General features: G+C 54.1%; 1 protein-coding gene across 1 annotated transcript in view; it reads left to right on the top strand.

Moving 5' to 3' along the window:
* ARHGEF4 (Rho guanine nucleotide exchange factor 4) overlaps window positions 1-13,487 on the top strand; it is a 121,603-nt gene that overhangs the window by 95,592 nt on the left and 12,524 nt on the right. Inside the window, exon 4 of the mRNA XM_071215997.1 lies at window positions 8,265-8,404. Coding sequence (XP_071072098.1) covers window positions 8,265-8,404 — 140 coding nt within the window. The remainder of the gene's footprint in view (window positions 1-8,264; window positions 8,405-13,487) is intronic.

Genomic DNA, 13,487 nt, shown 5'->3' with positions numbered 1-13,487 from the left:
TGCAATGAAGTATTGATACAACTTGGGTGGATTTCAGGGGCGTAACGCTGAGTGGGAAAAGTCCATCTCAAAAGGATACAGACTGATTACCCTGTAGTTTAAAGAGGTAGTAAAATAACAGAGAACTATATGCACACATTGTACGAACATAGAATTCCTGCTTTGATAGTGTCCCATAGTTACGTAACATGTAACCATTGGGTAGCTGGACGCAGGGCACAAGGGACCTTACCGATCTTTATAACTTACTATGAACCTATAATTATTTCAAAATAAAAGGTTAAAAAAAAGCCCCAAGGAGGTGTGGCACTTTAGACAACCTTAGTTGGATCATACATTTATTTTTAGATGTGATGATAGCATTATGGGTTTTTTTAAAAATTGAGGGATAGCATCTTTACCTCCTAGAAATATATACTGTAGTGTTCATATATTTCATTCACTTTAAAAATCCTCCAGTGGGAAAAGGGTATAGATGATGATGAAACAAAATGGGCCACATGTTGAGAATTGTTGAAGCAGGAGGATGGCTATATGAGATTCATCCAACTATTCTCTCTCCCATTGACATTTGTCATAATAAAAATGTTTAAAAATGTAAATGAAATAAAAAATTAGGAGAGACCTTGGGATTGTTGGCTGTGTGGGTAAGGAATAGGGTCCAGGGCTCCTGCCCCTCCACAGGAGCTCAGGTCAGTGCTTCCGGGCAGGCAGCACGATGTCCCCCTTCAGCTCTGAGGCACCACTCCCTCACTCCATGCCACGAGCTTGGGGACACATTCAGCCACGTGCATTCCCCACCCCATACGTGAAATGCACTGGCTCCGCCAGGCCTGTGGGCTGTGCCTTTCAGTGCCGGTCACCTGCCCCCCCCCCCCCCCCCCCCCCCCCCGCTCACCTCCATGCACCCACCTCTTTGTTTATTCAGCGCTCCATTCTTTCCATTCATCTCTTCAGTCATCACCTGCCCATTAAACCTGCCATTCATCTAGTTCCTCATTTAACCCACATCAGTGAATAAGACATGGTTCCTGCCCTCAAGGAGTTCACAGTCTAATGAGCCCAGGCAGACTTGGGGAGGCTGGGGTGCACCTGGTAAGTGCTGCAGGGGGTCTGGGGCACACCTCACAGGTGCAGTGGGGAGTCTGGGCACTCCTGACAGGTGCCACGGGCTCATCTCTATAGGCATCGTGATGGATAAGTTAGAGGCACGTGTCAGGAAAGCCTTCAGAGACCAGGGAGGGCTTGAGGTGAACCTTGAAAGCTAATGTTTTCACCGTTGTTTTCCTCGTTGGCATTCTAGCTCTGTCTTCATAAAGCCCTTGCAATCATTTTGTCAGGACTAGGAAATGGAGGCTAGAAAGATAAGTGACCCACCTAAGCTCACATAACTGGAAGGCCAGATCACTGCCTGGGCTTTACACCCAAGCCTTTGCTTCTCTCTGTCCCCATCGCCTCCTTATGCATTTGTTTATCCACACTTCTGCCATCCATCCATCCATCCATCTTGAATTTATTGAGTCTTTACTGAGCCTCTCCTGTCTGCCTTTCCCTGTGCTGTAAACCCACCAGCGGGTTAAGTAGCAGTCAGTGCACCTGGCTACATCCCCAGAGACCTGCAGGGCCCTGAGGCCGGCCCAGGCGGGCATCTGGAGAACAGGAGCACAGGGATGCCGTTCTAAGGGCGGGCCTGGAGCATGGTTCCTCTGGTGTCGGCTCAGGTGCACGACCCATCCCGCCTCATCAGGCACGAGGCCATCCCCTGCACACGTGCTGGCCGGGACTTGCTTTCCCCAGGCTGGCCTCCAGTGACCCCTGCCTCTGATAAGCTGCTCTAGGGGAGGCAGTTCCTAATGCCCAGCTGCCCCTCCCCTTGGCACACCCCTGCTTCTGGCTTGGCCACTGGGGCTGCCACTGGTAACAAGAATTTCAACCATGGGAAAAGACCAACTATGGACCAAAAAATCCCTGCACTCCCACACACTCCCACACAGCCGAAGCCTGAGAAGCTTCTCTTCCTAGATGAGGCCCCTGTCCTTCCACAATCTCTTGGGGGCTCTGCCTCCTCCTTTGGCCTGGACCCAGGACCCCCAAGATCTGTGTATTAGTCAGCCAAAGAGATGCTGATGCAAAGTACCAGAAATCTGTTGGCTTTTATAAAGGGTATTTATTTGGGTAGAAGCTTACAGTTACAGGGCCCAAAAGAGTTCAATGCTCAAGGTACCGTAAGAGGTACTTCCTCACCCAAAGTCTATTGCCAAGTGTTGAAGCAAGATGGCAGGCCATGTCTCAGGTGTTCAACTGTCCTCTTCAGGCTCCCTGGGTCCAGCTTCCTCTGATCTCAGATGTAGGCTGGCATAGGGCTCATCTCTCTTCCCGGGGTGGGGGACGACACGGACTCATTTCTTTCTGGGCTCAGCTGCTCTGGTCTCTTCACAAGGCCAGCTGTAAACTATCAGGCAAATTCCTCATTTCTCTTCCCGGGCCTTTGCCGTGTCTATGGAGCTGTCTCTCTTCCTCTGAGTATCTTCTCTGTGTCTACTTCTCTGTGAGAGTCTGTTTTATCAGCCCACCAAGCAGGCAGGGACCCAACCCTGCATGCCCTACTGATGTGGTTGAATCAAAGCCCTAATCTTAACATAATTTAAAGCCATCTCAGTTGAATCTAACACAATCAAAGGGCATCACACCCAGAGGGACCGGCAAGTTTACAAACAAAATCTGTATTTCGTTTTGGAATGCAAACATAGTTCAGGCTGCGCTAACAGGACCGCAGCACCTGGGAAGTGCAGACAGCCCTCTCCTCCCAGGCGGGCTCCACTCTCTAAGAGGGTTCAGAGAAGACTGAGAAGGTAGTGGGGGACCTGGGGATCATGTCGCATGAGGAGTAATGGAGGGGATGGGAATATCCGACCCTGATACGTAAGCCAGGCAGGAGTAACTGTCCTCCCCACTCAGCCGTTTACTGGATTTTATACTTTTTACTGTAGTAACATGTGACAGTTTGAAATCCTTTTAGGAATTGCAAAGAGAGAAAGATAATGTTTTTGAACGAATTCATTCCTGTGGGAGGGAGACCCTGTAGACTGGACTGTGTCATGAGGGGCGGTCCAGGTTGTCTCCACCCTCTTGCTGGGTCTGACCTAAACGGAGACGCAGAGACACACAGGGAAAGGAGGCGCCGTATTTGATCCTGCCCTGTGAGCGAGGCCTCGAGGATCACCAGCAGCCAAAGCCTAAGCACGAAGGGGCCCTGGGGCAGCTGGAGGCCAAGGAGGCGAGCCTGCCGTAGGCCTGACCGCCACGTGGCAGGACGCCAGGGTCAACAGCAGCTGACTTTGGTGAGAAAGGATCTCTGATGGAGTCTTGATTTGGACATTTCACGGCCTCAGAAATGTAAGGTTTTATCCCAAATAACGCCCCATTATAAAAGCCAACACCTTTCTGGCTTTTCTGGGTGATCAGCAGCCCTTTGGTGAACAAAAACACATACATACAACTCGACACTCCCCATTTTCACTGCTTTCAAGTTTACAATTGTTTTAGTTTCCTGGGATGCTCAGGCAAATGCCATGCAAAGGGTTGATTTAAACAATGGGATTTTTTTTAATTAATTTTTTTTCTCATTTAAAAAAATTTTTTTGAAGATACATAGGTCACACAAAATGCGGCATTAAAAAATATAAGAGGTATTTAATGGCTCATGGTTCTAAGGCCAGGAAAAGGCCCAAATCCAGGCGTCCTCACAGCTCTGCTTTCTCCTTGAGAATGGCGGCACTCTGGGGCTGGCTGCCGGCGACCCCTGCTCCTGGGCTTCTCTGCACATAGTGAGGTACATGGCGGCCTCTCCTTTCTCTTCTGCATCCCATTGAATTTCAGCTTCTCGCTTTCCTTGGTTTCTCCCTATACATCTAAATTTCATTCTGCTTATGAAGGATTCCAATAACAGAATTAAAACCCATCCTGACTGAGTTAAGGCACACCTTAACTGAATTAATCTTATCAAAAGGTCCTGCTGTCAATGGATTCACTCCCATAGGAATGGAATAACTTTTCAGCACGTTTTTCCATAATTTGGTGGTATTAATTACATCCACAAAATCATGCTACTATCACCAACCTCCATTACACCAACCTTTTCATTGCCTCAGACAGACCCACGAAACTTGAAGTCTTCTCCAGAGGTGGTGGCAAGGGTACCCCTATAAACTGCCAGCCCTGTAATCTCCCATTGGGCTCCCTCCCCCAGCCACCCCAAACATACCTATTAATGAAGTTACCCGCCTGCTTACGTAGTATCTACACCTACCAGACAAGCCCTGAAGCCCTTTCCCACCAGTATCCACAGTTCAGACAACTGCAACCATGCTGTTCATTTCCTTTCATACAAGGCTGGTACAGAGTTGAAGTTCTAAGTATTTGCTAAAACAAAAAAATGTGTAATGCTCCTAGGTATTATTGAGAATATCTTAAGATACATTTAATTCATCAATTCACCCAAGAAGGGATTAGAGTAACAGATTTTTTTTAAAGGTTTTTATTTATTTATTTATTTCTCTCCCCTTCCCCCCACCCCCCCCCCACCCCGGTTGTCTGTTCTCTGCATCTTCTTTGCCCCGCTTCTGTTGTTGTCAGCAGCATGGGAATCTGTGTTTCTTTTTGCTGCGTCATCTTGCTGTGTCAGCTCTCCATGTGTGCGGTGCCATTCCTGGGCAGGCTGCACTTTCTTTCGCGCTGGGCGGCTCTCCTTATGGGGCGCACTCCTTGCGCGTGGGGCTCCCCTACGCGGGGGACACCCCTGTGTGGCAGGGCACTTCTTGCATGCATCAGCACTGCGCACGGGCCAGCTCCACACGGGTCAAGGTGGCATTGGAGTGGGAAAAGTGGACATGGTGGCTAATGGGTATGGGGAATGGCAGGAAGAGACAAGATGTGAAGGCGTCTTTGGGACTTGGAGCTGCCCTGGATGGTGCTTCAGGGGCAATCACCGGACATTGTAAATCCTCACAGGGCCCACTGGATGGAATGGGGGAGAGTATGGGCCATGATGTGGACCATTGACCATGAGGTGCAGAGGTGCCCAGAGACGTACTTACCAAATGCAATGGATGTGTCATGATGATGGGAATGAGTGTTGCTGGGGGGGGAGTGGTGGGGTGGGGGTGGGGGGGTTGAATGGGTCCTCATATTTTTTTTTTAATGTAATATTTTTACAAAATCAATTTAAAAAAAAAAAACCTAGTTGAAAGAGAAAAAAAAAAAGAAACTTTGGTGATATTCTTCATTCAAAATATTGGTATTTCTGTAAGAGATTTTCTATCCGCAAAAATAAAATAAATCAAGTCATGTAAAAAAAAAAAAAAAAAAGGAGGCCCAAGGTTTGAACCACAGACCTCCCATGTGGTAGACGGATGCCCTAACCACTGGGCCAAGTCCGCTGCCAGTAACAGATATTATACAGACAAGTTCTGATGTGCAGGGTTGGATGGAAAGGTCTGTGGGTGCCTGAATTGGTTACCGATAGCTGTCTAATAAGACATTTATTATCTCACACAGTTTACGGGGTTCAGAAGTGGAGGAGCAACTTAGTTGGGTGATTCTGGCTCAGGGTCTCTTATGACGTTGGAGACAAGATGCAGGCTGAAGCCTCCATTCCTAACTAGCTGTGAGCAGAGGCCTCAGCTCAGGCCACATGGGCCTCTCAAGGGAGCTGAGTGTCCTCATGTATTAGCTGATTCCCACATGGAAAGTGACCCAAGAGAGGGCAAGGATGAAGTTGCAGTGCCTTCTGTGATGCAGCCTTGGAAGTGGTACATCATCACTCCTGCTGTGTTCTGTTGGTCACACAGAACAACCCTGATACACCATGGGAGGGGGCCACACAAGGGAATAGACATGAGGAGGGGCCACAACGCTGTAGAATAACATGGATATTTTAGGAGGCTTTCCATCAAAATAGGCTGAGACACAGGCTGACTTCCCCTCAGGCCCCTGGAAAAGCCCAGTTGGTGGGAACCTTCTCCTCTTTTCCTGTGCATTATGAATCTTCTCAATGTGGCTATTCATACCAACAACATTTTGTAGGGGAATTGCTGATTTCTTCTCGTGGGCCTGGGTGATAGCACATGCAGGTCCACCTACAAGGATACCCAGCATGGACCTTGGTGACATGGACATTATGACACGGACCCAGGATGGCATGGACCATGATGATCTGAACATGATGACGTGAGCCTGGGATGACATGGACCATGATGACATGGATCATAATGACATGGACCCAGGATGACATGGACCATGAAGACATGGATCCATGATGGTCTGAACTATGATGACATGGGCCTGGGATGACATGGACCATGATGACATGGACCATAATGACATGGACCATGAAGACATGGATCCACGATGGTCTGAACCATGATGACATGGGCCTGGGATGACATGGACCATGATGGCATGGACCATGAAGACATGGACCATAATGACATGGACCATGAAGACATGGATCCATGATGGTCTGAACCATGATGACATGGGCCTGGGATGACATGGACCCAGGATGACATGGACCATGAAGACATGGATCATGATGATATGAACCATGATGACATGGGCCTGGGATGACATGGACCATGATGACATGGATCATAATGACATGGACCCGGGATGACATGGACCATGAAGACATGGATCCATGATGGTCTGAACTATGATGACATGGGCCTGGGATGACATGGACCATGATGACATGGACCATAATGACATGGACCATGAAGACATGGATCATGATGGTCTGAACCATGATGACATGGGCCTGGGATGACATGGACCATGATGACATGGACCCAGGATGACATGGACCATGAAGACATGGATCATGATGATATGAACCATGATGACATGGGCCTGGGATGACATGGACCATGATGGCATGGACCATGATGACCTGGACCCAGGATGACAAGGATTTATCAGGAAAAAAGAAATACAAATGACACATAAATGTAGATAAGATGTTCAGCTCATTAATAATCAGTTATGTAAATTAAAACCATAATAAGACACCATGTCATATCTACCAGCCTGTTAAAAATTTAATGCCCAACAATGGCAGCCCCAAGAGTTGTGCAGGATGGGAGGCACCTGGGGACATGCACACACTGCCCTCCACAGTCCAAGTTGGGAGAGTAACTCGGTAACCTCTTGGGCATACCCAAGGCAACACTTACCACTGCAGGTGGTATTTTCACCAAGGAGGGAAAACTCATACTTCAGGGTGGGGGCAAAAGAAGCTTAGAGTATTACAGTAGTTTGCGGCCCTCCAAACAGCCATAGTACATAAACAATATATGGTATATCTGTCATGTTAAAATTTCATGAAGCAGGGCAATTAGGAAAATGCCATCCAAAAGATTCCTTAGGGAGCAACAAAGGAAAAAGGTTGTGAAGCACTAGCCAGGAAAATCTCTTGGATACACACACCAGAACATGTATCTGGAGGCTCAATGTGTTCATCAAAATAGCAACATGGGAAACCACCCCCTGTTCTCCAGCAGTCCAATGGATATGCAAAATTTGGAAAATTCATAAAATGCAACACCAGGCTTCAGTAAAAAGGAATGAATCATAGCTGCACAGGTAGCTGAGTGAAAAAGGCCAGTCAGGAGAAGAATAGCTACTGGATGGTTCTATTTATCTAAGGTGAAACACTGGACATAAATAAATGATAAAACAAAGGCAAACATGCGAATGGTTTACAAAAAAATTCAAAATATTGGATATTCCAAAGGGGAAGAGTAGGAAATACAGGAGGTCGAATTCTGAGATGCTACAGCTGCTCTTTTTCTTGAAGTGTTCAAGAACAGTGTTCATTCGTCTACTATATGTTTTCTTTGAAGATAAATTTATTTATACCTATTTTTAAACATTTTTCCTGACTTACTGGGGGCCTTAGGCCATACTTGACACTTGGGACATGGTCTAGAGTTGCATTCAGCTGGAGGGGCCCCGAGAGTTTTTTCCTTTCCTCCTCCCCGTACGAGTGTGGACTGAACCTCGGACAGTGTGAACAGGGGTGTTGAGAAAGCAGCCACGGTACTCTTGCAACCAGGCCACATTTCTGCAGCAAGGATGGTTTGAGAACCTAGCTCCCCGACTCCCTCCCTCTTCTCTTGGTCCTGAAGAGTCCTCCTTTCCCGCATGCTCCCTGCCCCCCCTTCGAGCCCAGCTCCTCCTTTGTAAGCGGCTCTCTCTCCTTGCAGTGATGCCCGACGGAGCCCTGGACAAGGCGGCGCCCACTGACGAGGCGGGCAGCGAGGAGGACCTGTACGAGGATATGCACGGCTCCACCCACCACTACAGCCACCCTGGAGGGGGTGGCGAGCAGCTGGCCATCAACGAGGTAGGAGTCAGAGCTGTGCGGGCAGCGGGGTGGGCTGTCGGGGCGATTTCCACCCGCTTACACAGGCCTCTGTCTCCCCTCACCTGGTGTGGTCTGCTACCGTCCAAAAGGGGAAGGTGGGCTGGAGCAGCTTCAGCCTGCACTGCCGCTGGAAGCTGTGGCGTCCGGGAGCAGCGTCTGTCCCCTCCGCCCCGGAGCCAGCCGGGCCCAGCCTCCAGCACAGCGGTGCTGCTTGTCTGATGGTGCTTCCCCCCAAGCAGCCCCGTAAAACCGCCCCCCTGCACGGCAGGGGCTCCACGTGCCACAGGGAGGGGCACAGCTTCCTGGGTCCTGTTAGCCCCCACCCCGCCCCCCAGGGCTCAGGGCCAGGCAAATGAAAACTGATTTCTTTCCCCTTGACACCAAGAACCCAAAAGTACGGCTGTTGCCGTGACAGCTGCCTGTAAGCGTCACCCTTTTTTGGCCGCTCCTAAAGACTAAAGCAGAAGCAAGAACCCTCATCTGTGCCTACCTGGTTCCCATGCCAAGTTCTCCTTTTGCACTCTGCAAGGAGAGCGCAATGTTGAGCCCGCGCCGCTTCCTCTTCTCACTCCTCCTCCTCGGTCTCACCCTCTTCTTCTCTGTTTAGTGAGGGGGAGTTGCTGAGTGTAGTATCGTTTCACCAGACGTTCATCGCCCTAACCACACGTCTCTAGCAAGCACCTTGTTCTTCTCCCGGTCGTGAGATATTGGTGTATTTCTGTTTCATTAACACCAGACCCTGATCAGCCAGAACCTTGCAGCCCCAGAGGATTTTCCCTCAGAAGGGATCAAGTTATGAGCAGTTATTCCTGACTATTCCTGCAAACAAACGGGCCAGTGGGCTCCTCGGAAGACCTCAAGGCGGTCAGGAGTGGATGGAGGGAGGCCTCTTGAGATGATGGCGTGAAGCCGGCACTAAACGATGCTGGAGTCAGACTCCGTGAGGCACAGAGGACAGACATCCCAGTCAGTTAACTTCCCCAATGAATAAAGCTTTCTCTCCAAGTGCCCCTTGGTGCACCATTTTGGATGGAAGGTTTTCTAAATTTCTAAGCAAAAGTCACAGACGATGGTTTTGGTTTTTCCTGAAGATGCAGGTTGCCATGCCCAAGCCTTGGTGCTCGGCCGCAGTAGGGACAGCACCGCGGGTGTCACAGGGCAGCCAGGCATGGGGGTCTCCAGACCTGGATGGGCATTCCACCCTTCCTCCCACTAGCTGTGGACCCCTTTGCTTAAATAGGAAGAGGAGACAGCCACGACGTGGCATGAGGAATCGGTGGGAAGTGCACATAACCTGGAACTTGGTGGCTTCTCCATCAACCTAATGTTGCAGAAACTTTTAAGAGCTCCAAAGACATGCAGGGTCATTTGGTTGGCCATAGATGCTGTGTTTCCAGAGTTCTTTCATAATTTTGTGTCTCTTATCTGATGGCAAAATGATGTTCCGTCACATCTTGCTGCTGGTGAGGAGCTTCCACCAGGGATCCTCAGTCCTTGATAGTTTGTTCATTTAAAGCTGCTTGGACTAGGAAATCCAGTAGCCAGGGTAGCTCAAAAAGAACAAATGTGCTCCAGCAGAGGGGCACCTTTATGAGGGAGGTGAAGTTAATACCGTACAAGAATCTTAGAACATTTGTTTTGGTCAGGTAGAGAATTATCTCCGATTGGGTTCAAAGAGCTTTCTTGATAGTCGAGTGTACTGAATAAACGGGGCGTTGCTGTTGTCCCTAAGTTTAGAGCCCTCAGTACTTTCTGTCTGAGTTTGCCGGCGCTGCTATGACGAATACCACCGACCGCCTGGCTTAGATGACGGCAGTGTAGTGGCTCACAGTCAGGAGGTAGAAGTCCAACTCAAGGTGAGGCCTGCAGCGTTCTGGTGGTGGCTCCACCTGTGCTTCCGTTAGTTGAGGCCCCAGCTAAAGAGCAGGCCCACGTGAGCACGCACCATACGATTCACCACCTAAACCAGGGCTTTCAAGCACAACACGGAGCTCTAGTCATACCTGGCCAGGGTAGGAGGTGGGAGCCGGGTCACGCCACACCCAGAGCAGCGGCTGCCTGAGGAGCGATCGCAGTCTCCTGCCCCTGCCCTGGTCCAGGGAAGTCCTCCCTGCTGGACCGCTCCAGGAGGTCCTTCTGCACTCACACGTCCCGTGTCTCTGTCTCCCCAGCTGCAGACTCGAACCTGGTGCACGTCAGCCCTCTGCACCAGGCGGGCCCTTACCTGCCAGTGCTCCAGACACCGTGCCTCATCGGCTGGTGTGGCACCTGGCTTAGGTGGGCAGAGCTGGTGCGGTTCCTGGCAGCACCGCCACCCTCGTGTGCCAAGCTGGGTACGTCTGCCCAGGCTCAGGGACATCGCTGGCTCTCGCCTGCCCCACACGTCTCTGTCCCTCTTCCGTTGCCTTTGGAGTCCTGCCAAGTCAAGTCCCGCAGACCCCAGGCCCCATCTAGGGGACCTTTCCCCACTGCCGCCCCCCTCCGCAGCTCCAACCCCCCACGGGCAAGGTCTTGGCGCTGAAGCTGTTTCGGTTTTGCTTTTGGTCATGACGCAGTCAAGAGGGAGTCACGGGATAGGAACGCAGCTCTGCGGGCCAGGGAGGCTGCGCCCGTGGCTGCAGGGCAGGAACCCCGCTCTGCCCTTGGTCCAGACTGGGCGGGGGAGGCAGAGCTCCGCTCCCCAGGCGGAGGCCCTGCCGTGGGCAGAGTGGAAGCCTCGTGGGGACCTGGAAGGGAGCCCAGTGCTCAGGCACGCCGAGGGGCGGGCCCGGTGGCCAGGCAGGGTGCCCTGGACCCTGCACACTGAGCACCCTGCTGCAGTGGGCACCGCGACCCGTGCCCGGTGGTACGCCATGCCAGCCTTCCATGGTGGAAGGAACCACGGAGGCACCGTGAGCACGCGACCGAGTCAAGGTGCTGACCACTCCCCACGGGGGCACCTCAGACCCTTGCCAGACGAGAGCTGGGGCTTGGGGGTGGGAGGAACCCTTCGGGGGCCATCTGATGCCCCTACTCCTCCTCAGAGCCTGAGGAGACAAATCCACAGGTACCCGCATGAGTATGCACACACCACTGCCCACACACATAGGTGTGTGCACACATAGGCGCCCACGGACAGTAATGCCTGCACCCACGTGCATGCACGTGTCCCCACAGGTACGGACACGCCTGTCTCCTCTATGCCTGTGCACGCACCAGGCATCCACACTCACGCGTGTGTGCACAGGTACACACGTGCACACTCTCCCCGGCATCCACCTTGTTTTGGGGTCCCCATGAGGATGGTTCACAGCTGCAGACACATGGAAACCTCGCGGGCACAATTCTCCAGCATTCGGAGCCGACAAAGGCATGGGCCCCTCCCCACGTCCGCGTACAGTGCCGGGTGTCGTCATCGCCCACCCTCCACACACACGGGAGGCAGAACTAGGCACAATAGGAGACCCCCCCCCCCGGGGGCGCGGGCCGGGGGGCAGTCTGCCGGCCTCCCGCCTGCCTTCCCTTCTGCGCGGGCGGCGAGGATGCGGAGAGCGAGCGAGACGCAAGCACGTGGGCTCTGACACCTCTGGGTGTGGCCACGGGCTCGAGCTCCACGCGTAGGTGACACAGGGGTTTTATTTTTAAAGTGGTCGAAGAAACCGCCTGCGGCTCCCAACGGAACAAAACATTCGGTGCTGAACAAGCCGGCGCCCAGGGGGTAGCGGGGCCCCCCCCGGCTGGACCACGAACCCCTCCAGGCAGGTCGGGAGCCGGTCTCGGCGCCCCGGGGCTCCACGTGTGATTTTATGACTGACCCGTGAGAGCAGTATTGCTCTGTCCGTTACGCGCGGGACCGGGCTGACCGTGTGCGCGGGCGCGAGGTGTCTGTCTGTCTGTCTGTCTAGGAAGCCCCCACGGCACCCTGAGCCCCGCCCTGGCCTCTGCGGGCGCGGCGAGCACGAGCGGTTGGCTTTCCCCGCACCCCCCACCGGCGGGGCCAAGCGCGGGTCGGGTGGACGCGCTCGCTGCGTCCCCGGCGCCTCCCGCCCCCACCCCCCGCGGACCTGCGGCTTGGTTGCTAGGGCTCCGCGCCTTGGCGACGGCGGCACACCCGGCCGCTGCGCGCAGGAGCCCCGCGCCCCACCTCCACGGCGGCCCCGGCCTGGCCCCGCCACCCGCCGCGGGCGCCCCGCGTCCCCAGCCCGCAGTCCCGCCGCACGCGCAGGCCCCGCGGACTGCAGAGGCGGCTCCCGCCGGCCGCGGCCGACCCCGCCGCTCGGGCGCGGCTGCCGGCGCCCACGCACGGGCGCTCCTGGCCATGGCGCCGGGGCCCCCTTCCCGCCGCGGCGGCCCGCGCGGGACCGCGCTGCACGCGCTGCTGCGCTGCAACCTGACGCCCGGGGCCCAGCGCGTGGTGGTCTCGGCCATCCTGGCGCTGCTCATCTTCATCAACGTCGTGCTCATTTTCCTGCTGGCCTTCCGCTGACCCGCCGGGGCGGCGGGCGGGCCGCGGTGAGTGCCACGTCCGCTCGCGAGCCGCCGGTCCCCAAACGCCGCCGCTGCCGCCCGGCCACCCTGCCCGGAGCGGGGCTGTCCCCAGGCCCGATGGCCCCCGGCCTCTGCGCGCGACCACAGGTGAAGGGCGGGCAGGGACGCGGCCCCTCGGCGCCCATCCCCGCCTGCACAGGTGTGGGGGCTCGGTGCCGAGGAGCGTGCTGGGGGGGGCAGGGGCTGTGCGCGTGCCCGAGGAGCGTGCTGGGGCGGGGGGGGGGGGGCAGGTGCTGTGCGTGTGCCGGGGGGTGGGGCGTGGCGGCCGGGGGCGCCGGGGGCGCAGGGACGCCTCTGCACGCTGGTGCGCTGGACTCACACGGCGTGGCGGTGGGAGTGAGGATGCACACCCGGCGCCTGCCGTGGGGCTGTGGCGTGCGTGGAGGCAGAAGGGATTTCCGCGTGTGCTTAGAGACCTTGGCGGAAGAATCGTGGGCTCCTCTAGGCGGGTGTCCCTCTGGTCTCCATCAGCGCCCCCTCGGGAGAGTCCACACTGCGCCCAGATGCCTCCTGGCTGTGGGGCCAGTCTGCAGGG

This window comes from Dasypus novemcinctus, chromosome 7 (genome assembly GCF_030445035.2).
Source record: "Dasypus novemcinctus isolate mDasNov1 chromosome 7, mDasNov1.1.hap2, whole genome shotgun sequence".
Taxonomy (NCBI): Eukaryota; Metazoa; Chordata; class Mammalia; order Cingulata; family Dasypodidae; genus Dasypus; species Dasypus novemcinctus.
The sequence above is the reverse complement of the archived record's forward strand: the minus strand, read 5'-3'. Positions and strand labels throughout refer to the sequence as shown.